The sequence below is a fragment of the Argentina anserina genome, chromosome 4, assembly GCF_933775445.1.
Source record: "Argentina anserina chromosome 4, drPotAnse1.1, whole genome shotgun sequence".
NCBI classification, from domain to species: Eukaryota; Viridiplantae; Streptophyta; class Magnoliopsida; order Rosales; family Rosaceae; genus Argentina; species Argentina anserina.
Genome location: NC_065875.1, coordinates 14,181,180 through 14,207,840, shown reverse-complemented (window position 1 = coordinate 14,207,840; position 26,661 = coordinate 14,181,180). Strand labels below are relative to the sequence as shown.

Genomic DNA, 26,661 nt, shown 5'->3' with positions numbered 1-26,661 from the left:
AAAATCCTTTTGTTTGTCTGTTTGTTGTAAATGTTTTTTTTTTACAAATATGTAATGAAATGAGGCATATAGACAAAGTAATGTGTTTTTCTTGAAAAATTGGCCAAGTTAAATAAACTTATTGAGTTGGTCATTCACGTTTGTAAATACATGGATTTATTTTTTTTGGAAATTATCAGTGTCAACTCTTCAAATTGAGGTTACGTAATTAATGTACATGTCGATACTAGTTCGTAGTCATTCGCGAATTAATTTTATGAGCTACGTATTATTTTCTACGAATGTAAAAAAAAACTTAGAATTTAGAAAAATTCTCTCTCTTAATAACAAAAATTGTTTGGCAAGATTCTAGCCCTTGGATATAATTAACTGGATATCTCACGGCCCAGCCCTTGTTTTCCTTTTTTTATTTTTCTTCTTAACATTCTCAACTCAGCTTAAATATCCTAAGCCCTTAGATGATTTAAGAAGGAATTAATCCTTACCGTCTAGAAAGAAGTAAGCATTAGTCAACTGAACCAAATTAGGTAAACTCTCTCTTCTTCGAGAGAAAGGCCGATTCTTGTGCCTCTCTCTGCTCCGTCTTCTCCCCAGCGCAGCTCCACTTCCGGCCACCAATTGGCGACGGACCAGGCTCAAAAACTACTGCCAAACGGTTTCTATCTATTTATGTCTTCAATTATCACATGCATTGACCCTAAAAGTAGATCGGAGGAGAAGAATCAGACCCATGTTCTATGCAATTCCGGCCAAAACTCTTGTTGCCGGTCACTTATTCTCTCGCATGAGGTAACAATCTTCATCTCTCTGCAAGGCCTACATGCTTATGTACTTATTTTCTCAATTCGATAGTTTTTATCCAAACCTCATTCTGGGTTTTTTGCCATGTCAGAGTTCTTTATTGGTCGTAAGCTTCTTCGACTTCCCGTTGATGTCTACAAGATAAGCTTGGCTTCATAATTCGGGTTCGCATATACCTTTAATTTCATGGATATGTAGCAGAATCGAGATATTTACTTTTTCTGTTTTCACCGCCGCCGCGTCCTCCGTCGCCTGCAACTTTCTCCGGCATTGGTTTGGAAGAGATGGATACTGAACTAGATGAGAGAGCGAAAGATTGAATAACTTTTGTTGGCCGAACTCGATGAGATAGGAAAGAGGGGTAAAAGACGCCGGGGGGGGGGGGCAGACCATAATTGCTTATGTTTTGAAACAACAATGATTGCACAGATGGCGCGTGGTGTTTAGTAACTCACGGAAAAAACTATGTTAGTCACTGACCCAATTTTGTGGCTGTTGTGCTGCCACATCAATAAGATTAACTAAAAATGAACCTTCACCCCAGTTAAGGGAAGAATTTTCGAGAGCAAATTTGCTCCCCACCTTATTTTCCCATTTTCATTCCCACCTAGTTATCTATGCAACACGTGTCCCATCTAACTTAACCATACTAACTATAGTTATTTTTATTAATTTAATTTATTGGAAACAATGTTTACTCTTTCTGCCTTCTCCAATTTGTTGGAGTCTCCTTCCGTCTCCAAGTCGAGTTCTGCAAATTAGAACAAAAGAAACAATGTTTGGGTTTCTGCCTTCTCTTCCTCCTCACAATCTTTCCTTTTGTTAGCTTGCGCAAACAAGGTATGAACTCTAGATGTAATACTTGGAGTAATAGCCAGGGTTTCTGCCTTCTCCACCTATAGTTATTATATGAAAGTTTCGGTTCGTTTCTATTTTTGTTTTTCGTTTGCTTCCATAGTCATTGTATATGCATCTTTGACTTTATTATCAATTATGTATAAAGTATATATGCCATAAACTAGTATCTTTGTAGCTCACTATAGCTATATCAAATATAAAACTGCACTGTATTATACTAATACGTACTCGATTATGACTCATCTTGTGGTTTCTTATGATATATTATGCAGAAATTGCTTATTATATATTGAGCAATATGGAATTTTTAGAGGGAGAAATTTGTGCTCAGGATTTTGGTAATCTTGATGAAACAATAGATTATGCACAGTCAGATTTGTATTCAGAAAGTTTGGGTAGGATGAACAATGATGAGCAAACGAGAGATGACAGTGTCACTGCTTTCGGTGAAAGTAATGAGGAACCTCCAGAAGATATTGAAGAACTTATTGTTGTTCCAGCTCTTGCTATGATGTTTGACACTGAGGAAGATGCATATGTTTTTTACAATTTTTATGCTAAAATTATTGGTAAAAAAAATTAGGTAAAATCAGAAAAATAAATAAAATTAATAAGATTAACCATAGTTAGTGTGGTTAGGTTAGAGGGGACACGTGTCGCATAAATAACTGGGTGGGAATGAAAGTGGGGAAATAAAGTGGGGAGCAAATTTGCTCTCAGAATTTTCGCACCAGTACTGCTGCAACCGACCCCAGATTTGTCATCTACCATACCAGAAACTGCAGTTTAGATGTGGCAAGCTTTGTTTCCAATTACACTGTTGTAATAAAAAGCTCAGATTTGGCCTGAAGCTTACTCTGGAAGGAAGTTGGAATGTCATGGCTTAAAGAAATGTATTGAGCTGAATGAAGACAGATATTGGAGGCGATACTGTTTTTTACTTCGATCAAGGTAAATGACCAAGCAATTCGAATCTCTGATGAAAACAGTGTAGCAGGCTACAATGTACTACTATCATGCCAAATGCCTGGCTTTCTATTTGAATCTTTACATATGAAACAACAACACTTGCAGCATATGTTAGTGGTAAGCTTTAACAGGGAGCAATGCCACAGAACAAAAAACTGAGTGCATCTGCAAAGATTCTATTCAACAAATTTTCAATTCGTGGAGAAACCTAGTACTTGACAAGGGTCCTTTGAACAACCATAATTGTATATCTTAATTAGTGGTAGCATCTGGGAATACCAAGAGCATCGTGCAGGAAGATCATATTTAAGGCAATGTCAGAATTGTATTAGACATGAAACATTGTGTTACAACCAACGAGACTCTGGAATCAGGGCCGTATTATAAGACGAAACTACAGTCAAAGAATACACCTGCCGAATTACAAAAGAAGAAAATAAATAAAACAGTTGAAACTTCCAGTGGCTCGAAATCAAGATCTATTACTCGTTTCTGTACATCGTACTTGGGGTGTTAGAGCTGAAGAATAAAAGACAGCAAACTATGGCCGCAAGTTATGTAGATTAGGCTTAGTAAGTGCTTTGGTGAAGTAAGATCTGATCTCATCCGATATACTCTTGATGAAATCGTAGTGCCTGCAATGTTCCAGCCTAGAAAGTTTCAGCAGGTGAAAAAATAATCGACTGACAGATGTTTTTTGCTACACAAAACATGACGAAATCTACAACTTGATCGAAGATCTTAAATGTGACAGATGTAATTTTTTATTCCAATAAACTACCAAAAAAGGAAAAGATAAACATCAGACCCTTTAAAGAAACTCTTAGTCCTAAACATTATAATACCCTGCAATTTTATCTTTGCTTAGAAAACATCTACTGCAATTTCCCTGGGACATATCTTGCATCAGATAACAAAATAAAGAACAAAAATATAAGGTTAGGAAGGAGCACATATCTTGCATCAGATAACAAAATAAAGAACAAAAATATAAGGTTAGGAAGGAGCACATACCCTGGTCTCGTACTCAATTTTTCGAAATGCTCCAAAACAAACAAAATACATGTTTGCCTTAATGACATTGCATGGAAGGCTTCTGAAAGTTCATACATGTTTGAAACATTCTCCAAAGATATGTCCTACATAAAAAATAGAAAATTAATCAAGCAGCCATCTCTTTAACGGAGAGAGAGAGAGAGAGAGCTCACTTGTGCTATAGCATACTCACAAAGCCGCTTCAATCCCTCCAAAAGATACTGATCTGCAGCTCTGAGGAGATCTTGAGCAATATCCAAAGTTATGTCTACTGATCCTGTGTATATAAATCTGTGCCAAGTTGAAAACCTGAATTATAAACAGCCTCACCAGGCAGCTTTTCAGATACACCTAAACAAAAAGTTCACTTGTACCTCATCATCAACTCGAAAACCCCCCATCTAATATTTGGTATATCAATGTCCCTTGCATCCTTCTCCTGTAATTGCATATGATGAACAATCAGCCATCGCTATATATTTGTTGCTGACCCATATTTCAGGATGAAATCAGTAGAAACATCAACCCCCGCAAACTCACCCGGTAACCACCATCAAACATTGCACGAAATGCATCGGAAGAAGCAAGCAGGCAAATTCTGTGAGCATAGAACCGTCTCCCTGCAGATGATCAGTGAAACAATCAAATTTCGCTAACAAATACAGTCACACTAGTTCACTGGAAGGTCCTCTCTATAAATATAGCACACGTTGAAAGAACTCAATGGAAAAAGATTAGACCTTCAACTAGAAAGATAACATCGGACAGCGTAGGGTTGTTTACATACTGCTCCCCTAGATAGACCTGCAGGAAATTGTATTTATCATCAGACAAAATTCATGTTATACATGAACTCAAAGCTTAAGATGACAGTGGTTTCAAAAAGTGCCAAGCAATCACCGAAAATAAGTATGTATAATTTGATTTCTTTAACCAAACTGAAAAAAAAGTAAGGATCTCTTGCAAAAGTTCTGTTATAAGATTGCGTCCGGACGCAGATGTAAAATATAGGATTGGCACTGGACAGTTTATCTTTTAATAATTGTAATCATAAATTAAAAAACAAGTCCATGGTTTAGTAAATTGAGGAATTATCTAAAAATAACACTCAGATCATCAAATCTTACATAATCAAATTTACACGTGGATTCTATTGCATATAAAAGCAGTACTTCTGAAGCAATAGTAAACAATTTGGATTGAAATATGAGTCAATTTCCCTTGTTTCATCATAGCAGCATGCAAATTTAAAGGTCCACAAGAAAATACCAAAACAGACCATTTACATTACACCAAAGTTTTGCAGTAAAGAACTCAAGAATACTGCACTATCAGCTTGCTTCAGGACACATCAACATTCTACAAGCAAAGTAAACTGAAAATAAAGAAAGTTCTACCCAGATTAATAGCATGAGTCAGGCTCTTATTCAACCAAAATAAAGTTAATGAATCAGAATAATACCAGTCAATTCAAACACATTCAGGCCTTCAACAGATTTAGCAAGTCAACTAAGAACTAACGTTAAACTGCCAAATATTTCACTGTATTTACAAAGGAAATAATATATTATCTAACAATTAAACAAAATATGTTACATAAACCCACAACCGCTTTCAGGTTTGGAAATAACGCATTTAGAGAAAAACAAGATATATTATAAATAACAATGGGATATACTTCTGTTCCCATCCCCCTAACAAATATTAAGGGTTCATTTGCAATTAAACTGTCTGAGTAATGAGCCATTGGTTGTACTCACCGTTTTGTTTTAGCGAAAATATCCCGGTTATAAAAATTACTAAGTATAAAATGAAATAAAATAACAAAGAAACAAAATATGATTGCAGCTGATGACACGGTACAAATTCAAACATACAATGAAATAAGCGTGAAAAGAAAAACCATCTGGTATTGATAATAAGCACAACCTGTGGTGTTGGAGATGGAGGAGGCGCATCGACAGGAGAAAGATTCGCAACTTTGGTGGCCAACTTGTACAAAGCCATGGCTCCATCAAGCTGTACTTTAGGATCTTTATAAAGAAGAAGTCCAAGAAGCAATTCCAAACCTGCTTCGTGATTTGGAAAATTAGCCACCTCAATAAATAATGCTTGAGGAACAAATAAACCAATTTTGTTGCGAAAGATCATGACAGAATACAATTTTATATTCAGAGAGTGACATGCCATTATTATCAATGAAAATGTTTCTCAGATCTTCTGGGGAGCAAAGATGAGCAAAAGCCAAAGCGACACGTTTTGGAACATTCTTGTCTCCTACACGCATCAAGTATAACAAATGCGACAAAACCTACATTAGGAAAAATGGAAATTTCAATCTCATAATTTTCAACAAATAACAAGTGCCACAAAACATTACTACAGTACTAAATCTTTGGAGAAAACATGGTAAGAATGACAATACTCACCCGTGCATGAATTTTCTCCTCTAATCTTTTCAATGTTTTGGTTACACAATCCTTTGTAGCCTGGAAACATTTGTAAATTGTTGTCCATTACGAGTTGTGATACAGCCAAGTACAAGGAGGAGAAAATGTTAAGATCATTTATTTGAGTTACCAAAATTATTAGGAATCCTGTTAACAAAAATTACATTTTGTGGAACTAACAAAAAACTAAGCTTTGGCAAGAGAAAGAGAGATATACTTGGAAAATAAATTCTCCATCTTGCAACTTCTGAACACCTCCAACCCTGATGAAATCGGACACATTATCCTATAAGAGAAAATGAATGCACAAAGCCCCACCACATCAAAATGGTATTCAATGTCAACTTGTTGACCACTGTTAAAAAATCCCATTAGTTCATGCTAATCATTAATTATATTATACCTCATTATCTGCAAGACCATAAAGGGTAAATGCAGCATTGTGTTGCAGAGACCCATTTTTCGAATCCAGAAGTTTCAACAATGGCAATAAACCACCATTGTGAACAATACCAGCTTGGTTGTGTGAGTCCTGAATGTATGATTTGAAGAGGAAAAAAAAAACAACTCAGAAAAGAAGTATCTTCAACAAAAATCATAATTTTAGGTGTTACTGTACACAACCAGGAAAACCTAACCAGAATAGGCAAACTGAGCAAAACATGAAATCAATCCATCTATGTCATATTGATTCTGCAGATTAATTTTTCCAATATTGCAAATATTTCTGGCCTAAAAAGAATACAGAACAGATCAAGAAGAAATAGTAACCTGAGCCAACCTCCCCAACGCAAAAGCCGCCATCTCTTTCAGTTGTACATCTGATGATTGAAGCATCTCAATTAAAGGTCGGACAGCACCCCTCTGTACAATGTGAACCTACAAGAGATAATCACCTATGAATAAAGAAAACGGACAAAAGGAAGGACACAAAAGCAGGTTTATGCAATAATCACAGAATTTAAATAGGGAAGGAAACTGCTGAACCAGATTACCAACAAGGGTGAATAAAAAAGAATATGAGTAGTTTATCAACTATAATGAGAATATCAGTAACAATCTTGAACTATGATGTGTAGCAGAAAATTTTGGGATGAGTTGATTATTCTAGTCATGAAAGCAGAGAGGAAAACAAGTATATTACCTTACAATCTGAATCAGTTGCAGCAAATTGTCCAAGTAGCAAAGCTGCCTCTCTTTGGCTTTCAAAGCAACAGGAACTGTAATTCAAGAAGCAAATCTTGAAAAACTTTTGGACATATACAATACTGAGAATAATAATAATAATATAGCTAGTTCAACTGAAGTGAAACTATTTGGGATGCACCTGAGCAATCCAATTACAGGTTGTAATGCTCCAGCAAGAAGAACCTCTTTCTTTATGTTTGGAGAGGAGTGAACCAGATTTCCAATTACACCGACCTGCATTTACTTGAAAATTATGTGTTCTTCATGATATTCTCTACCAACATGGAGAGCAAGAATTTAAGCTTACAAAATATCAAGCTTAATAGCTCACTACATTAGCTGTAGTCTCATAAAGATCTTACCGCTTCATAATGAATAGCAGCATCCTCAGATCGAAGCATTAAAATGAGGGTAGGAAGAGCATTGCATTCGACAATCTGCCAAGTCATAAATGCACATGATTTGTTAAGTTCAACCCATCTCTGACGATAGTTATATCAATTTTCGAAAATAATGTCAAAAGGAAATTCTGATACCTGATTCTTGTTCTCATCATTTTTAAATGCGAGGGTTCGCAGTGCTCCAGCAGCTGCTCTTTGCACCTTTGTATCGGGAAATTCAAGCAACTCAACTAGAGGTGGAATTCCACCTTCTATCCTGTATAAGCAGTCCTCATGATCATTAGAATATCGTGTTGTTGACGTCAAAATTACAACCGGCTACTAGAAAGATAAACAAACCTGACACGGGTTTTAATGCTGCTGTTTTCATGAGCGAGATTGGTGATGGCATCAGCTGCTCTACGGATGACACTATTCAAAGGTCGGCCTACATGACCATCCTTGTGCCTCTTCAACAGAACGACTAGATGAGACAGTGCACCATTGTCAACAATGAGTTGTTGATGCTCTGGCTGTTGACACATAAAACAGCAAAAAAAAAAACAGGTTCAGCAATCACATGTAGAACCGAGTGATGTGGAGAAATTATATCCTGTCTCCAATTTTCCATGGCACAAATAATTGTTCAGCAGCACACAAATAAGGGTTCAAGTATAGGACAGGACAGGTAGTCCTAAGAATAGACACAGTGCGGAAGAGATTGACCAGCTAATTTTTGTATAGCACATAAACCTTACACATACCACAGTCGAAAAAACAATCGTTTGATAACAAGCCTGCTATTATAAGCTTATAGCATCAGAGTAATTGATTAATTCAAGAAATACTTTTAGACTGACTAACATAGTAAATTTTTTAACTACAATAAGTATCCAAGTAATCAATCGACAATTCTCAGTAATGTAGTCTAAAAGTTTCTATTTTTCCCAGCTGATAAAAAAATCGAAACCATCACAATCCTTGAAACTCTACAGATAATTTTACATGCACAATCATATACGAGGCTGCTGTTTATATCTAACAAAGAGTAAAAACTCAGGATTTAACTGATCGAAGATTAAGAAAAGTAGAGTGACCTTAACGGCGAGAAGACCTAATGCAAAAGCACTGCCCTTCTCAACTTCGTGTTCGCAATGCTTCTTAGAGCTCCAGTCGACCTCGCTGACCGGCGGCGCTTGTAGATGCTTCACCAAAGCCGGAACCGCTCCTCCTTCAACGATCACGTTCACCACGTCCTCTGCCGAGGAACACTCGAATCCGTTAGCCTCACAATTCCACAAAACTCACAGAACCGAACGGAAAACGAGAAATCAAAACGAGATCGGAGATAACTTTAGACTGACCGTTTTTGGCGAGCTCGGCGAGGACGTGAGTGGCGCGCTTGGCGGCGTTGCGATCAGCTTCGGTCCAGGAGAAGGAAGAGTCGAGAAGCTTGACCTGCTCGGCGACCTGAGAGAGAATCGACTTTCTGGCGTCGTCGCCGGAGGTTGTGGTGGTGGCGGCGGCGGTGATCTCTCGGTCGTCAAGTCCGATTTGCTCTTCCAGTTTCCGCTTCTGCCCCTTCCGCTCCGATTGGCTCTGATCTTGGCGCTGCGGCAGCTCCATCAGCGAAGCACAGAGAGAAATGGAAAAAGAGAACTCTGGATCAGCGTCTGCTATTTCTTTTGGATTTTTGAATTACAGGGAGAGAGAGAGAGAGAGGGACACACTTGAAAACAAAAATCGGGGGGTAATTTCGGAATTTAAAAGAAGATAAAATTGAAAAGCAAAAGCTTTTTCTTTCTTTTTCTTTACCGGCAGCGAAGCAGAAAAAGATGGGGGCGTAAAACCGGCGACGTGATTTTTGCTGTGGTGTTAGATTTTAAATTTTGGGTTAATTATCGGATAATTATGGATTATTCACATAATTAGGGGATTAACGTGATTAACTAACCTAGAGTGAAGGGCTAAGATGGAATTAAGGAGGGAATGGTGGGCGCCCTGGGTGCGTGCATTTAACTAGGGACTCTTGAAAGATTTTCCCAAATGAATGGTTGAGACTTGAGACCAAGTGTTATCAAGAGTTCAAGACAATAGATCTGAAAATTGGATATGTAGTGAACGGTTCATGGAAATTTCTACTGAAAAGAGTTAAGCTAGAAACTTTGAGTTTATTTTATATGTAATCCCGCATTAATATTTGTATTTTAAGTTCATATATATCGCCATTTCAAATGACGATTAAAACTGAATGATAAAGAAAATTGTAGTATTACAACCAAGAACGTAGTTACACACGGGTACTGTGGGCAGCCCACAAATTACTAAAAAACTTGTCTTTCTAGCTAATTTTTAGTGTAAATTTTTAAATTTTAAATATTACTCCATGTTAAATTTATATATATATTTCATAAATAATCGTAAATTTTTTTCTAGTCCAACCCATTATGAAAATCATGATTTTGCCCTTGGTTACAACGTGAATCACAACAAATATAATAATGTCTTTCGACTCTTCTCTTCTTACGATTATCAAATTATGTGTAAATTAAAAGTCGTTTGTCAACTTAATTGATCCTCTAAGATGACAAAATAACTATAGTAATGACAATTTGACTAATAACAAAGTCTTACTTATAACTTATATAATTAGTGCAAACAACTCAAAATCTCATCAAGAAAATTATCAACCCAACCCAATCAACTAAATCTACGGCTTTCGTTCTTATCGTCATATGCATGATTGACATCAGAGACGATGAGAACAGAACCTTTCGATTTAGTTGATCAGGTCGGGTTGATAGCTTTCTGATTAGATTGTGAACTGTTTCCACTAATTATATAAGGTATTTTTTTATACCAATTATATAAGGTATTAGTAAGACTTGTTTTGCCGGTCAATTGAGTACGGGCGGTAAAAAGCGTTCACATATACAATAAGTAAAAAATGGTCAAATACGACCGGAGAGGAATAATCAGCATCACCAAAAAAAATTTGGCTAAGGTCCACATCGGTCATTTCATAATCATGTAAGAAAATAACAGCTGCGGAGTTAATGGCTTATGGTATCCAATGATGATTAGGTAGTAAAAATAGCTGACGTGCCTAGGGTTTTGGTCCCATTCTCCCGTAGTGCCACACTTCACTTACTTTCCTTTGGCCTTACTCCATGTCTTATAATTCTACTAACGAAAAAACAGAAGGAGAAACGTATTGATGACTGATAAATTCTTACCACTAATCTATCAGTTCTTGAATGTGAAGTCTCAATCAAATCCTATCAACTCACTCGTACAAATTTTGAATGACATAAAATTAACCTAATATAGTTCACATGATATGAATAGAGTTGCGTAGATAAAATAAATTTAATGAAGTAAATCATCTTTATTAACTGATTAAATCGACTAAAAACCCGACAAAATTGCACACGTAGCCCAAAAGTCAACAAAATTAGTGCGGATCCGAATAAAAGTCGTGTCAGCACATAAATGGATGATCGTAATCAAAGCTACGTGATTCCGACTTAAATCGGAAATTGAATGTCGTTAGCGATTCGAAATGGTAATCGGACATTTGATTAAATTAATAAATTCCTTAACAATTATGATTAAATCAATTATTTTCTGCTTAATTTAGTTATGAGAATAACTAATTTTAAATTAATCAGAAAATACATATTGATTTAATTATGTAATTAAAGAAATATTATTATTTTAGTGTCATTAAATATTCTATAAAATATAAGCATTGACACTATAAATACACCTTCCAACATGAAGAGAATGAGACTTGAGAAAAAGAGAGAAAATCACTTGAGCAATATTACTCTCGAGAAATCTCAAAGTCTCCCAAATTCACGAAGAATCATAAAGCTGCTAAATCGCTCGTTCTTCATCAAATCCAAATCCAAACTCAAGTCCACGAAGAATCATCAAGCTACCAAATCGCTCGTTTTTCATCAAATCCAAATCCAAATCCAAACTCAAATCCACGAAGAATCATCAAGCTACCAAATCGCTCGTTCTTCATCAAAACCAAATCCAAACTCAAATTCTCAAGATCAAGTGCATGTCACCCTTGAGCCAAGTTACATACGGAAATAGAATCAGATGAGTTCACAAAGATTGTAACCTCGCGCTTGATTATCAATAAATTACATTTGATTTGTACACGTGTCTGCACTCTTATTTGTTTTTAGATTCTCGTTCTACAAATTGGCACGCCCAGTGGGACATTTTTGGCCTCTCATCTCCTTCTTCGAAGAAATCTTCAAATTTGTTTGTGCGATGGCTTCCAAGAACAACCAAGCCGTTCCATCGACGAAATCCAAGTCCACAACCGCGAGGTTAAGCGGAGAGGCCGAGCTGGTCAAGAAATCCTAACAAACATTCTCCAAATCAAAGAGTGAACCGATTGCTCTTGTCGCCCGGAGCATGGCTAGAGCTCAACCCACGACATTTATGGCACTTGCTAGTAAGCCTCGTCAACCAGTCATCACCTTGGAAATCTTGGGAGCAATAAAGCATGCCTCTCAGAGTGGGAAGAAGCAAGTGCCAAAAGAGAAGGAGCCAAAAGAGCAATCTCCTATATCCGTCATGGTGATGGCCCTATTCTGGAAGATGTTTTCTCTGATAATGAATCGAGCACGGCATCATACCATGGAAGTCCCAAAGAAGATGGCGATAACTTTCATTCTATGGCACATGAATCCTCTTCTGACAATGCGCAGGTCTTGGTGAAAAGGACATCCACAATCGAAGAGCAACTCTCCAATTTGTTGGAGATGGTTGAAAAGCTCACCCGAACGGTTAAGGAAAATGACGTGCAAATTGCTGAGCTCTATAGCAAGTTGGAAGATCAAGATGATGAGAACTCCATCAAAAGTTCGCCTGGCAAGAGCAAAGTAAATGAAAAGGGAGAAACGTCCAAGAACGATGGCGACTCGCTTGGTTCCTTATCACTCCAGCAATTACAAGACATCATCACCAACTCAATTCGGGCTCAATATGGAGGTCCTTCTCGTGACTCCCTCACTTACTCCAAACCTTACACTAAGAGGATCGACAGCTTAAGGATGCCGTTGGGGTATCAGCCACCAAAGTTCTAACAATTTGAAGGTAAAAGGAACCCAAAGCAACACGTCGCCCACTTTGTGAAGACTTGCAGTAACGCCGGGACAGAAGGCGATCACCTTGTCAAGCAGTTTGTTCGCTCGTTGAAGGGAAATGCCTTTGAGTGGTATACAGACTTAGAGCCGGAGTATGTTGACAGTTGGCACCAAATGGAGCGCGAGTTCCTCAATCGATTCTATAGTACAAGGCGAACAGTGAGCATGATGGAGCTAACTAACACGAAGCAATGGAATGATGAACTTGTGGTCGACTACATCAATAGATGGCACTTACTTAGCCTTGATTGCAAGGACCGACTGTCAGAGGTGTCAATCGTTGAAATGTGCATCCAAGACATGCACTTTGATTTGCTATACATCTTGCAAGGAATCAAGCCTCGTTCTTTCGAAGAGTTGGCTACTCGAGCACACGACATGGAGCTAAGCTTGGCAAGTCATAAGGGAAAGAATGAGTCCCTGGTTGACCAACGAAAAGACAAAGTCTTCGGAAGCAGATTTGACAAGGTTGTGAAAAAGTCTTCCAATGAATCAATGATCATCAATACTGCACCTATTAAGATCTCTACGCGGGATAAGAAGGAGTTTAATAAGGTGGAACCTCCTCGAACCTACGATAGGAGTAAACGCACGTTGAAGGAGATGGAGCGAAAGACGTACCCGTTCCCAGACTCTGATGTGGCGGGCATGTTAGAGGATCTGCTCGAAAACAAGATAATAGATCTTCCAGAATGCAAGCGTCCAGAAGAAATGCATCGTGTCAACGATCCGAAGTATTGCAAATATCATCGCCTCGTTACCATCGCCTCGTTAATCACTCCATAAAGAAGTGCTTTGTTCTCAAGGATTTAATAATGAATCTCGCGAATCAAGGGAAGATTGAGCTGGACGTTAACGACGTTGCTGAAGTCAATTGCACTACCGTAACATTCGGATCATTCGAGCCAGTTCCATTCCCTTTTCACCCAATGAAAGCACCATTCTGTTTCATAAAGGATGCGCACGAACATAAGAAGACCAAAGAAGTAAAGAATGTCATGCTTCCACGCCGATCCTCCAAGTTACCTCTAATGTCGATGATGAAGGATGGATATTGGTCACCCAAAGAAGAACTCGCAAAGGTATGATGTCAAATTCACCGAGTGCCCAACCAAGTCATAAGAAATCACCTCCACGACGGGAGGAGAGTGGACGAGGACATTTTGAGACGAAAGTCGTTCCATATTTGTGGAAGCCTCTTCGCCAGAACTTGTCAATAGAGCACTTGCCTACAAAATAACCGGAGGTCGCTTCAATTGCCACAAGTTGTGAAGTCAGCTCCAAAGAAAACGAAAAGTCTGAAGCAAGAGAAATATGTCCAATTCAAGTGTTAAAGAAAAATGAGGTGTTGAAACAATTGGAGAGTCTACCTTTCCAACTTAGCCTCTCTGACTTGATGCAATTGCCAAAATCAACGAGATGCGCATTTGTGGAGTTGCTCATTGACGTAGGAAAACACTCCACAAGCATGAAGAATGTGGCACGTGTGATGCATATTGTGATACCATTCACTTCACAGATGATGACCTCTAATTGGGCTCTAAGCCACATAATCGGCCTCTTTTTGTGACATGGTACATGCGAGAACGGAAGCTGAATCGCATGCTCATAGACGGAGGGTCAGCAGTAAATATCATGCCCAAGTCAACTATCTCTCAACTCGGCATCAACGTTGATGAGTTATCAAGGAGTCGTCTCATGATCCAAGGTTTCAACCAAGGAGGACAAAGAGCGATAGGGATGATTAGACTAGACATGGACATCGAAGAGCTAAAATCAAACACCTTGTTCCATGTCATCGGTGCGAAGACCTCGTACAACTTGTTGTTGGGATGACCATGAGTACATGAAAATGGCATTGTGCCATCCACTTTATACCAATGCTTCAAGTTCTATCACGGAGGTGTGAAAACCGTGGTAGGAGATACCAAACCATTCACAGAAGCTGAATCATACTTTGCAGATTCTAAACTCTACATATATGAGGAGTCAATGAGTCATTCCGGTCAGAGTACCCTCCACTGAGAAAGCCGCTAAAGTTAGGGAGAATGATGCCAAATCAAAAGACATTGAGCTTCATGGTGAAGTGTCACAAAAAGTCTCATCTGAAGTGGCAACATCGTCTGCGGAAAGAAAAGCCAGCCATGTCTTTCCGGTCCTTCGCTATGTCCCGAAGTCTAGGCGAAGGGAGGGGGAGTCTCCATTTGTGGGGACAAAGTCACAAGAGTGTCCACGAAAATTAGAAGAGGATGATGTGAAATTGTTGAGGGAGGAATCAACATTGCCATTAATAAAGGTGAGCAACAGAAATCCTTCAAAGCAGCCACTAAAGGGGTTCATCAAACCAATTCAAGGTAACACGGAACATGGATTGATGCCCTAAGAAAAAAACAAGTGAATGGTTCGATCTTAACGCATACAAGTTGTTAGAAAATGCTGGATACGACTTTGATTCGTCAAGCAAAAAGGACAACCAAGCTGCAGCAAAGATGGCGCATGAGCTCGATGAGCCACAGAAGAAGTTAAGAGATCAAGGGGCAACAGTTGATTCTTCTAAAGCTGGTCTCGGTTTCACTTCGAGCAAGCCAATCAGAATTACAAGAAGAAAAAGGGTGAAGTGAGCTAAGGTGCAACATATCAGTGTCGAGGTAGTTGAAGAGAAGAGTCAAGAGATTCAGTCAACCTCTCGCATTTCGTCGTTCGATCGCATTCATCCAGGTTTCCGAAGAGCAACATCTGAACATATCAAAGGATCAATTACAAGGGCGTTGGTTTTTGACCGTGTGAACATGACAGCAAGTAGAGGTTCACTCTTCAATCGCATCGGTAGTACCACCACTCGGACTTCCGTATTCAAAAAGATGTCAAGTTCAGACAAAGATAAGAAAGAGTCAAACCTCATTCCATGAAATCCTGCATTGGAAAGGATCCAAGCACGTAAGGAACGACAAATATGCAAGAGGAAAACGACTTGTGGTCGAGCGGAGAGCAAAGAAATCCGAAGTCTTATCCCGTCACGCATGAAGAGGCATTATGTGTTGGAAGTGGATTCCACGGATCAACTCAAAGTGAAGCAACATACCATCATATTCACTGGCCAAAAAGAAGATAGCAATCTCAGTAATGGAGGTAAGGATGACACTGTCCAAACCTCTTATCATATCACGATGGCAGAAGCAGATGCCGTAGAGGAATACGATCATGAAGATTTTGAAATTGAAGTAGATGAAGCTCCTCCAGAACTTGAAGACGGGCAAGCCACTAGACGAACTTAAGGAGATGAACTTGGGAACAGAAAGAGACCCAAGACCTATTTTTGTGAGTGCGTCTTTAAGTTTCGAAGAAGAAAAAAAATATCTTGATCTGTTGCTCGAGTCCAAAGATGTCTTTGCTTGGACGTACAAAGAAATGTCCGACCTGGATCCAAAGTAACAGTTTATCGACTTGCTGTCAAACCAGAAGCTCAGCCAGCCAAACAAACATAAAGTCGCTTTCGAACAGAACTTATTCCTCAAATTGAAGCAGAAGTTGATAAGCTAATTGCCGCAGACTTCATTAGAGAGGTTCAATATCCCAAGTGGATCGCAAACATTGTTCATGTCAAGAAGAAGAACGGACAAATCCGCGTTTGTGTAGATTTTTGTGACTTAAATGAGGCGTGTCCAAAAGATGATTTCCCTCTGCCAATCATAGAGCTTATGGTGGATGCGACAACCGGGTATGAGGCTTTGTCATTCATGGATGGATCATCAGGTTACAATCAGATAAGGATGGCCTTAGAGGATGAGGAACTCACTGCATTTCGAACTCCCACATGAATTTATTGCTAAAAGATCATGTCATTCGGGTTAAAAAAATGTCGGTGCAACGTACCAACAGGCTATGTAGAAAATTTTCGGTGACATACTGCACAAATATGTAGAGTGTTATGTTGATGATTTGGTTGTCAAAACAAAGAAATGAAGTGGTCACTTGCAAAATCTACGAAGAGTGTTTGACAGGTTACGCGAGTACTAGTTAAAAATTAATCATTTGAAGTGTGCCTTTTGCGTCAGCTCTGGAAAATTTCTTGGATTCATCATGAAGCACCGAGGCATCGAGGTAGACCAATCCAAAATTAAAGCCATCCAGGAAAAGCCAGAGCCAAGAAATTTACGCGAGTTGAAAAGCCTCCAAGGACGACTTGCCTTCATTAGACGGTTCATATCGAACCTGGCGGGCCGTTGCCAACCATTCAGTTGACTCATGAAGAAAGATGTTCCATTTGTATGGGATGAAGCTTGTCGCAATTCCTTTAAAAGCATAAATAAATACCTGGTGAATCCTCCGGTGATGGGCGTACTTATCGCCGGGAAACCTCTTATCATTTACATCGCGGCTCAAGAGAGATCACTTAGGGCCCTTCTTGCCCAAGAAAATGAAGCCAAAAATGAGAAAGCCTTGTACTACTTAAGTCGAACCCTCACCAGACCTGAGCTAACTTATCCACCGATAGAGAAGATGTGTCTTGCACTCGGCATTACATACAAGCTTACACAATGCACCTGGTGGCGCGAGCCGATCCAGTTAAGTTCATATTATCTAAACCAGTTTTAACCGGGCGCATGGCTAAGTGGGCGTTACTATTGAACCAATACGACATCATATATGTGCATGCGAAAGCAGTGAAAGGACAGGCGTTGGCTGACTTCCTAGCAGACCACCCTATTCCAGCGGATTAGGAAATCTCAGATGACTTCCCGGACGAGGAAGTCTTCCTTGCAGAGGTCCTCCCTACTTGGGCAAAGTTTTTCGATGGCTCATCTAGGGCAGACGGAGCATGGGCTGGTGTTATCTTTGTCTCTCCGTAAAAACATGTATTGCCTTATTCTTTCACTCTTGGGGAACTGTGCTCCAACAATGTCGCATAGTACCAAGCGTTGATCATGGGATTGTAGACAACGTTGGAAATTGAAATCCAAAGTCTCGAAGTGTATGGAGACTTGAAGTTGCTGATTGATCAACAACTCACTAATTACGAGGTCAAGAAGGAAGATTTGGTACCTTATTTCCAACTTGTCACACAACTTTTGAAGGGGTTTGATAATGTTACACTTATACATGTGCCACGGAAAGAAAATTAAATGGCTGACGCATTGGCAAACTTGGCAGCGACTTTGGCATTGGCTGGAGACAAAATTTTGGACATCCCAATTTGCCAAAGGTGGGTCGTGACAACAAAGCCTTCACTCCAGTGTGCCAGTTCTCATGTAGTGTCAATTTACACCGTTGAGGTTGAAGATTGGAGGCATTATTTTATCAACTATCTTGAGCACAACAAGCTTCCCGAATATTCAAAGCAAAGGTAGAGCATCAAGCGGCGAGCACCGCGCTTCCTCTACTACAAAGAAACTTTATATTGGAGGTCATTTGACATAGTACTCCTTCGATGCTTGAGAAAATATTAAGCGGTCAAAGCCATGGAAGAGGTTCATTCTGGAGTGTGTGGAGCACATCAGTCAGGACCAAAGTTACATTTTCAAGTAAGACGACTAGGGTATTATTGGCCCACCATGGTTAAGGATTGTATGGAGTATGCACAGAAATGCCAAGCTTGTCAGTTTCATGCCAACTTCATTCATCAGTCACTTGAGTCGTTGCATCCGAAAATTGCTTCGCACCCATTCGATGTCTGGGGAATGGATGCAATCGGAACCAGCACTCCGAAATCATCGGCTGGTCATATGCACATTCTGGCACCTACGGATTCCTTCTCAAAGTGGGCAGAGGCGATACCGCTCAAAAAGAAATAAAGAAAGAAAATGTTGTGGACTTCATTACCGGAAGCATTATACAACGCTATGGTATACCGCGATGCATCATCACAGACAACGCCAAGTACTTCTCGAATACCGCAACATAAAAGTTGAGCAAGAAATTCCACTTCAAGCTTCACTTTTCTTCGATGTACAATGCTCCGGCAAATGGTTTGGCAGAAGTATTTAATAAAACGCTTTGTAACATTCTGAAGAAAACTGTCAGCAAGAAGCAGATGGATTGGCATGAGAAATTGGGCGAAGCTCTCTGGGCTTATAGAACGACGTATCGAACAGCCACAAATGTTACACCTTATTCTCTCGTCTATGGTGTCGAAGCCGTGTTACTATTAGAGAAAGAAATCCCGTCATTGAGAATCGCTTTGCAAGAAGGTCTCACAAATGAGGAAAATGTCAAGTTGCGCCTTCAAGAGTTAGAAGCTTTGGACGAGAAGAGGCTTGATGCACAACACCTGGAATACTACCAAGCTCGGATGTCACACGCCTTCAACAAAGATGTTCGACCACGGTCATTTCAAGTTGATGATTTAGTTCTTGTTGTCCGAAGACTCATCATTATGACGCACAAGACTTGCCCCAAATTCAAATCAAAGTGAGATGGTCCTTATGACGTCACAGAAGTATACACTAATGGAGCTTATAAAATTGTGGCGGAAGGCATGCATGAGCTTAAACTGCACAAGGCACCTAAAAAAACCCTTGAACTACGTGATGACTTGATTCCTTCTTTAGAAGGATACGTAGGCAGCTTGAGAATAACAATCTCAAGCTCAGTCACACCAAAATAAAAAATAAGGGTTTGTCCATTAAAACGTCTGAACTTAGCTACTCGTTGCCTAACTTAGGCATTTGGAAGCTGACTACTTGGCGATTCATTTCGTAAGTCCACTGTGAGACGGGAGTTGAGCTGCCATAGCATGGAACTTTAAAAGAAATGGTCCAGCGAGAGAGGGATATACAATTAAGGTGGTGCCATCATGTTGCTCATCTTCAACATCGTCGAGGGTAATGATCGTCCCGTTCTTGAAAATCTTGAAAGCCGCCATGGTGATGTGATGCATAAAGCCTAAAACACTTTTATTGAATGATGTCAAGTCTATGAATTGAGAGCAGTCAAACGATTAGGTCGTTTACGTTCTTCAAACTCTTGAAAGCCACCATGCTGAATGTGATGGGTAAAGCCTAAAACTCTTTTATTGAGTGCTTTCAAGTCTATGAATTGAAAGCAGTCAAGTGATTAGGTCGTTTACGTACTCTTGAAAGCCACCGTGGTGAATATGATGTGTAACCCTAAAATGCTTTTATTGGGTGCTTTCAAAAATTTAGAGCAGTCAAGCGATTAGGTCGTTTACGTTCTTCAAACTCTTGAAAGCCATCGTGGTGAATAAGATGCGTAAAGCCTAAAACACTTTTATTGAGTGCTTTCAAGTCTATGAAATGAGAGCAGTCAAGCGATTAAGTCGTTTACGTTCTTCAAATCCGCCCAGAAATCAAAGCGTTTCGAAAGCAGTAAAATGGCTAGATCAACCGCGACTATCAAATTGTTGTCAATGTCGTACAAAAAAAAAGGATTGCATACCCGAGCCAGAGCCGATCAGGAGCCGAATCCGAGCCAATCATGAGCCGAGCCGAGCGCACAACAGCCCCACTTTCTTCTCCATTCACCCCCCGTGTGCCTCTTCAATATATTTGTTATCTCTCTCTCATTCTTCATCTACCTTCTCCTTTCGCTCTTTATCCAAACACTATTTTCATTTCCCGTTTCTGGCTAGACCAATATGGAGAACAAGCAAGACAATCACGAGTTCATTTTCTGGTCGAAATTGTTGGACATCTACATACCGAACCATCTCCCTCTCCACACTTACTGCTTCGAGAACATCTCAGAGTTCCATGACCATCCTTGTGGACGTGGAGCAGAAACACTGGCGAGACCTTCACATATGCCGACGTGGAGCTCACCTCCCGTAAAGTCACACCGGTTTAGACAATCTCGGCATTCAACAAGGCGACATCGTCATGCTCCTTCTCCGAAACTGCGTTGAATTCGCGTTCGCGTTCCTCGGTGCTTCTTACATCGGAGCCGTCATCACCACCGCGAACCCTTTCTACACTCCCACCGAAGTCGCCAAGCAAGCCACCGTCTCTAAAACAAAGCTGATCATAACTCAGATAGGTGAATTGTGGATATGGATAGGCAGTCTGATAGTCATTTGTTGAAGTGTTGGTGGTTGTTTTGAAGTATGGCCTTGTCGGTCTCCAGAAGGCTACTACGTTCATTTGGTTCCGTATTGGCATCGGGCAGCTACGACTCTTCGAGTGTATTGTATCCTATGGCAACTAGAAAAGAGGCAACATGGAACACATTCAACTAAGACTATCAATGAGGTTAGCGGGACTGGTAGAAAGCCATGGAATCAGAAGGGTATTGGTCGTGCGAGGCATGGAACTTTGCTTGGTCCTCAGTTCTTAGGAGGTGCGAGAATGCATGGTCCTAAGCCACAAAGTCATGCTATCAAGTTGAATAAGAAGGTTCGGCGACTTGGGCTAAAAGTTGCTCTGACAGCTCGAGCAGCAGAGGGAAAGCTTCTCGTTCTCGAGGATTTTGAAGTCCTAACACATAAAACCAAGAATGTTGTGAACTATGTGAAGCAAATGGAGAACACCAAGAAAGTTCTCGTGGTGGATGGTGGCCTCATAAGTGATAAACTCAAGCTGGCAACTCAAAACCTACATTACGTGAACGTGCTGCCCTCAATTGGTTTGAAGATCTACAACATTTTTGCAGCATGACACACTGGTGATGTCTCGCGATGCTATAGACAAAATTGTTGAACGGATGAACACTCTAATTAACCGCTGAACTCCTGCATTATCTATTCGTTGGCATTAGTTTAAACTTAGGCTAGAATCTCCTTTTGTAATTGTGGATGATAATCCAAACGCAGGCCATGTCTACTTTATTATCTGTAAGAGAAAAGCTTGATGAAGCAATAGATAAATTGAAAAAAAAAATTGAAGACTTGAGTAGTTCTTCAGTTGGTGTTAGGATTGCCACATTGGAGGCGCTTGTTGGACTGCATCTAGAGTTGAAGCAGGATCATATCTCATCAGTGCTAGCGGATAAATGCTTAGAACTTGCAGTGAAAAATGATGAACTTGAAGCTAGTGATTCCGAGGGATATACTCGAGTTGTAGCAGTAAAAGGACTTGTTGAGCTTGTTCATGGCTCTCTCGGGATATCAAATGGACCAAAGTAAAAATGCATTAATGCATGTGGAAGCATCCAGAGTTGGGAAGGGGTATCTACTATGTGGTTCTTTATTGAAATGGTTTATCAAGCTACAACTCAGTATGATTACAAGAGAGCGGCAACTCTGGTTAAATATAATGGCTTATGCCCCATTTCAAGTCACTGGACAGATATCTTTAAGCAAAATGAAGATGGGATCAGTCATGATGGTGGGGATGAGAGAATGAGTGCTACATTAGGAAGGAGTGGTGGATTATCTCTCCATAGGAATACATACTCATGGTCTCCACCACTACTGACCAACTACAATATGATGGATCCATTAGTGCGTGTACCAATAGTCAAAGAAAGATTGATTCACCAAGCTACATCAAGTGGTGGACAGCAAAATGTGCTACCTGATCAAGATGCATCAGTACCATTAGTGCAAAACGAAAAGGAGAGCACAAGGAAAAACAACATGGCCAAAATAAAAGTTGTGGTACTTAAGAGACCTTTAAACAAGAAGGAATTTTCCCGGAAGGAGGATGATATTGTCACTGTGTATGACAAATCTTATTTGACAGTTCATGAACCTAAAGTGAAGGTAGACTTGACTACATATGTGGAGAAACATGAATTATGTTTCGATGCGGTTCTTGATGAGCATGTTCGCAATGATGAGGTATAGTGGGCTACTGTAGAACCAATTATTCCCCTCATTTTTTGAACAAACAAAGGTTACATGGTTTGCTTATGGTCAGACATGTAGTGAAACATTGTGCTGATGCCAATGATGAATTTGGATGGAAAGATCTTCAAAATTAAATTCATCTGATTAAAATATATGATGGAAAGATTGCTACAAATTTTGCGGAGCCTCGGAAGCTAGCTCCACAAATTCTCCAAATCAAAATGCATACTTCAAGCTACGCTTTCGGCACGTGACGACGACATGTTTGTAGCACGACTTGAAGTGGGGGCATTTGTAGACACAAGAAATTTAATGAAGATGATTATCTTCATTAAATGATTAAATCGACCAAGAACCCGACAAAATTGCACATGTAGCCCAAAAGCCCACAAAATTAGTGCGGATCCGAATAAAACTCGTGTCAGCACATAAATGGATGATCATAATCAAAGCTACGTGATTCCGACTTAAATCGGAAATTGAATGTCGTTGGCGATTCAAAATGGTAATCAGACATTTGATTAAATTAATAAATTTCTTAACGGTTACGATTAAATCAATTATTTTCTGTTTAATTTAGTTATGAGAATAACTAATTTTAAATTAATCAGAAAATACATATTGATTTAATTATGTAATTAAAGAAATATTATTATTTTAGTGTCATTAAATATTCTATAAAATAGAAGCCTTGATACTATAAATACCCCTTCCAACATGAAGAGAAGGGGACTTGAGAAGAAGAGAGAAAATCACTCTCGAGAAATCTCGAAGTCTCCCAGGTCCACGAAGAATCATCAAGCTACCAAATCGCGAGTTCTTCATCAAATCCAAATTCAAACTCAAATCCACGAAGAATCATCAAGCTACCAAATCGCTCGTTCTTCATCAAGTCTACATCCAAACTCAAATTCTCAAGATCAAGTGCATGTCACCCTTGAGCCAAGTTACATACAGAGATAGAATCAGATGAGTTCACAAAGATTGTAACATCGCGCTTGATTATCAATAAATTACATTTTTTTTGTACACATGTCTGCACTCTTATTTGTTTTCAGATTCTCGTTCTACAAGTTGTTCATGGAAAATGATATATTATTGTCGTGAGTGTGCCAAATTGCTTTGATCAAGGACTAAAAAATCAAAATTATCGTCGAAATTTCATTTTTCTCGGGTAAGGATATATTTTTTCCATACCAAATTAATTTCATCCGAAATTTTCGAAATTTTCCAATATTTTTCGATATTTCCGATATTTCTAATGAATTTAAATTTTGTGTACCTTTTAAATTTAATATTTCCTGATATTTTCGATATTTCCTCGATATTTTATATTTTTCAATATTTTTCGATATTTCCAATAAATTTAAATTTTTTGTATCTTTAAATATAGTTTTCTGTATAATTGATTAAATAAATAAAATAAATTATTGTTAATTCTCAATGTACCATATCATGTTAACTTATAATATAACTCACTATAACTATAATTAATATTTATACTAGATTCTCTATGTGGTATAAGGTTATATTAATTATAAAATTTTACAAAGTCCTAATAATTCAAAATTTTATATCTCATAGATCATCTACATTATTATAAATCGCCCATGTAATTTCATGCTCAATGTTTCATATTCATATGTATATAAGGTGTGATGACCTAGTATTTTTTTGGGTTCTCAGTCATAAAAATAATTAGATGTTTAAACTTTTAAAGTGTCAATTTTTCAGAATTCTCGACGACTGTTTCACCTCAAATTACTATAACTCATTATAGACTAATAGTTATACGATATTTTCTTATGAAATATAGTAGATAATTAATCAAAGAAACATCTCTCAAAATTTCATTCAAAATTTCCATGTTTTATTCAAATTTCCATCAATTTTCTCAATTATTTTTCAAGATCGATATTTTTCCCAAAATTTCTGTCAAAATTTCTATTTTTTAGACTCTCGATATTTCCGTAATCACCGATATTTTATTCCTTTGTTTTGATAGTGTATTAGTAAGCATATATGTTAGTGGTAGTTTGATAGTTAGTTTGTTGTATGATATATCTATCTCATATTGGTTTTACTTTGATCTTGATCTAAAAAAAACCGTACTGCTTGTGTAAAATCTAAAGGAAAATAAAAATGGTGGTGTTTTCTGTGATGTTCGTTTCTGAAGTCTTTATTTTCAACAAGGGGGTGATTAATAATTAACAAGGAGGGCAAATATGATATGTAAATGGGAAAGAAGAAGTTTTCTACACTGGACCATGGATCAGAATCACCGAACCACATATTTTTTGGGTTAAGTTTTCTTACATTTTCAAGATTGTGAATCAGGTGAAGTTGGCCTCATGTAGCATGTATGAGGAAATTAATTCTTCTGTTTCATGACTTGGTGGACAGTATCTATGGTCGATTATCATTAGATAACCCATAACACATTACTGTTCATTAAATATACATTGATAATCAAAACCTCCATATATACGTACCCAAAGCAATTGAGTCAATGCCCCCAATCCATAACCAAATAAATGTGGAAAAGTTCTCCTAAAAAATGTGGACAACTGCGACAATTTTTTTTTAAGTTTAATAAAACACTATTGGGAGTTTCTATTCAAATATCTAAAAATAGTATTTGGATCTCCTTACTTAATAGACATCTCTTTTACTTTTACAAATACTTGAAATGTTATTTAGACCTCCAAACTTTATCGAAAATGCTCATAATCAATATATCATTATTAAATATCAAATCAATCTACTATCCATCTAGAAACAAATCAAAAATTCTTTAGAATTACATAATTCATCTTCTCAAATTAATTTTCTCTTTCACTTCTAAATTAATAATTAATAATATTGTTCTTTTTTTCATTCATTGATTTGAAAGTCACCAAATAGTAAAATCAACACGAAAATTCTGACATCTATTGAACAATTTTTCTCTCTCAGACGAAGTTTATTAAAAATTCTATGTAGCTTTTCAATTGATACATGAAGATTAATAATGTTATTTATTATATATTTTTAACAATAAAGAACACAAGTAATTAAATCATCTTATTCAATTTATTATTTCAAATTAGGGTTAGCCTAAAATAAATAAATAAATGATTGACGAAAAATAAAAAATTATAAAATAAGCATGTTATGAATTGTCTTGTTTTTTTTCCACTTTTTTCACTCTTATATGTCTTTTTGGTAATTTCACATGGGTTGAAAAAGTCAAAACAAAATTTGAAAAAGAGAGAAGTCTAACTACTATTTTGAGAGGTATGAATAGAAGCTCCAAATACTATTTCTTTTATGAGAAAAATTCACCAACGGTTCCTGAACTCTTATGACAAGGTCAGTGTGATCCTTAACCTTTAAAATTGATCAAAATGATCCCTCAACTCCTATTTTGCTATCAATAAGAGGATTCAGAGCCATCCATCAAATTTTCCTCATTGTTCCGTTAATTTCATGACGTGAATCATGTGTGGCCCCCACAAAAAGGGGTAAATGAGACATTTTACTGAAAATGAAAACATAAACTCGTTTCCACTCAATATCTCTTTTAATCGGGTCCTCATTTTCTCATTCCTAAACTCATTTGGTCAACTCCAAATTTGACGGGAAGTTGATTATGATCGAGACTAAGGGTTACAAACGTCATTTGCCCTTTTTGTGGGGGCCACACATAATCCACGTCATAAAATTAACAGAACAATGACAGAAATTGGATGGATAAATCTGGTTGATAGCAAAACACGAGTTGAGTGATCATTTTGATCAATTTTAAAGGTCAATGATCAAACTGAATGTGTCACAAGAGTTCAGAGACTGTCTTTTATATGGCGAGAAGAATGTTTCAAACTTAACATCTCATTTACCGTCGTGAATTGATAACGACCATAAACCGTTTTCATGTGTAGGTAATGGCTGTTTGATGTTCACTCGTTTGAGTCGTTTCGTTAGTTCCATCAACTCTTCCACTCCTCTCCTGTTTATGCCATATATCCCCGTAAGCCTTCTAGTAGCAAAATGCCAACCGAAAGACGTTCCTATCTATTCAACACATC

At 38.2% G+C, this 26,661-nt stretch overlaps 1 protein-coding gene and 1 pseudogene across 1 annotated transcript; one reads left to right on the top strand and one right to left on the bottom strand.

The window, feature by feature from the left end:
* Nucleotides 1-2,933: 2,933 nt before the first annotated feature.
* Nucleotides 2,934-9,376, bottom strand: LOC126792883 (ARM REPEAT PROTEIN INTERACTING WITH ABF2). The gene is made up of 19 exons (XM_050519390.1): nucleotides 9,046-9,376; nucleotides 8,779-8,939; nucleotides 8,042-8,214; nucleotides 7,838-7,958; nucleotides 7,664-7,738; nucleotides 7,441-7,535; nucleotides 7,258-7,333; nucleotides 6,885-6,992; nucleotides 6,517-6,645; nucleotides 6,331-6,399; nucleotides 6,093-6,152; nucleotides 5,851-5,974; nucleotides 5,593-5,732; nucleotides 4,404-4,467; nucleotides 4,204-4,283; nucleotides 4,038-4,102; nucleotides 3,837-3,954; nucleotides 3,643-3,767; nucleotides 2,934-3,263 (listed from the first exon to the last, which is right to left on the bottom strand). The coding sequence occupies exons 1-19, from the start codon at nucleotides 9,305-9,307 to the stop codon at nucleotides 3,170-3,172; spliced, it is 2,139 nt and encodes a 712-aa protein (XP_050375347.1). The 5' UTR covers nucleotides 9,308-9,376; the 3' UTR covers nucleotides 2,934-3,169.
* A 9,329-nt stretch (nucleotides 9,377-18,705) lies between these two features.
* LOC126792232 (uncharacterized) lies at nucleotides 18,706-21,900 on the top strand (annotated as a pseudogene).
* Nucleotides 21,901-26,661: the final 4,761 nt, after the last annotated feature.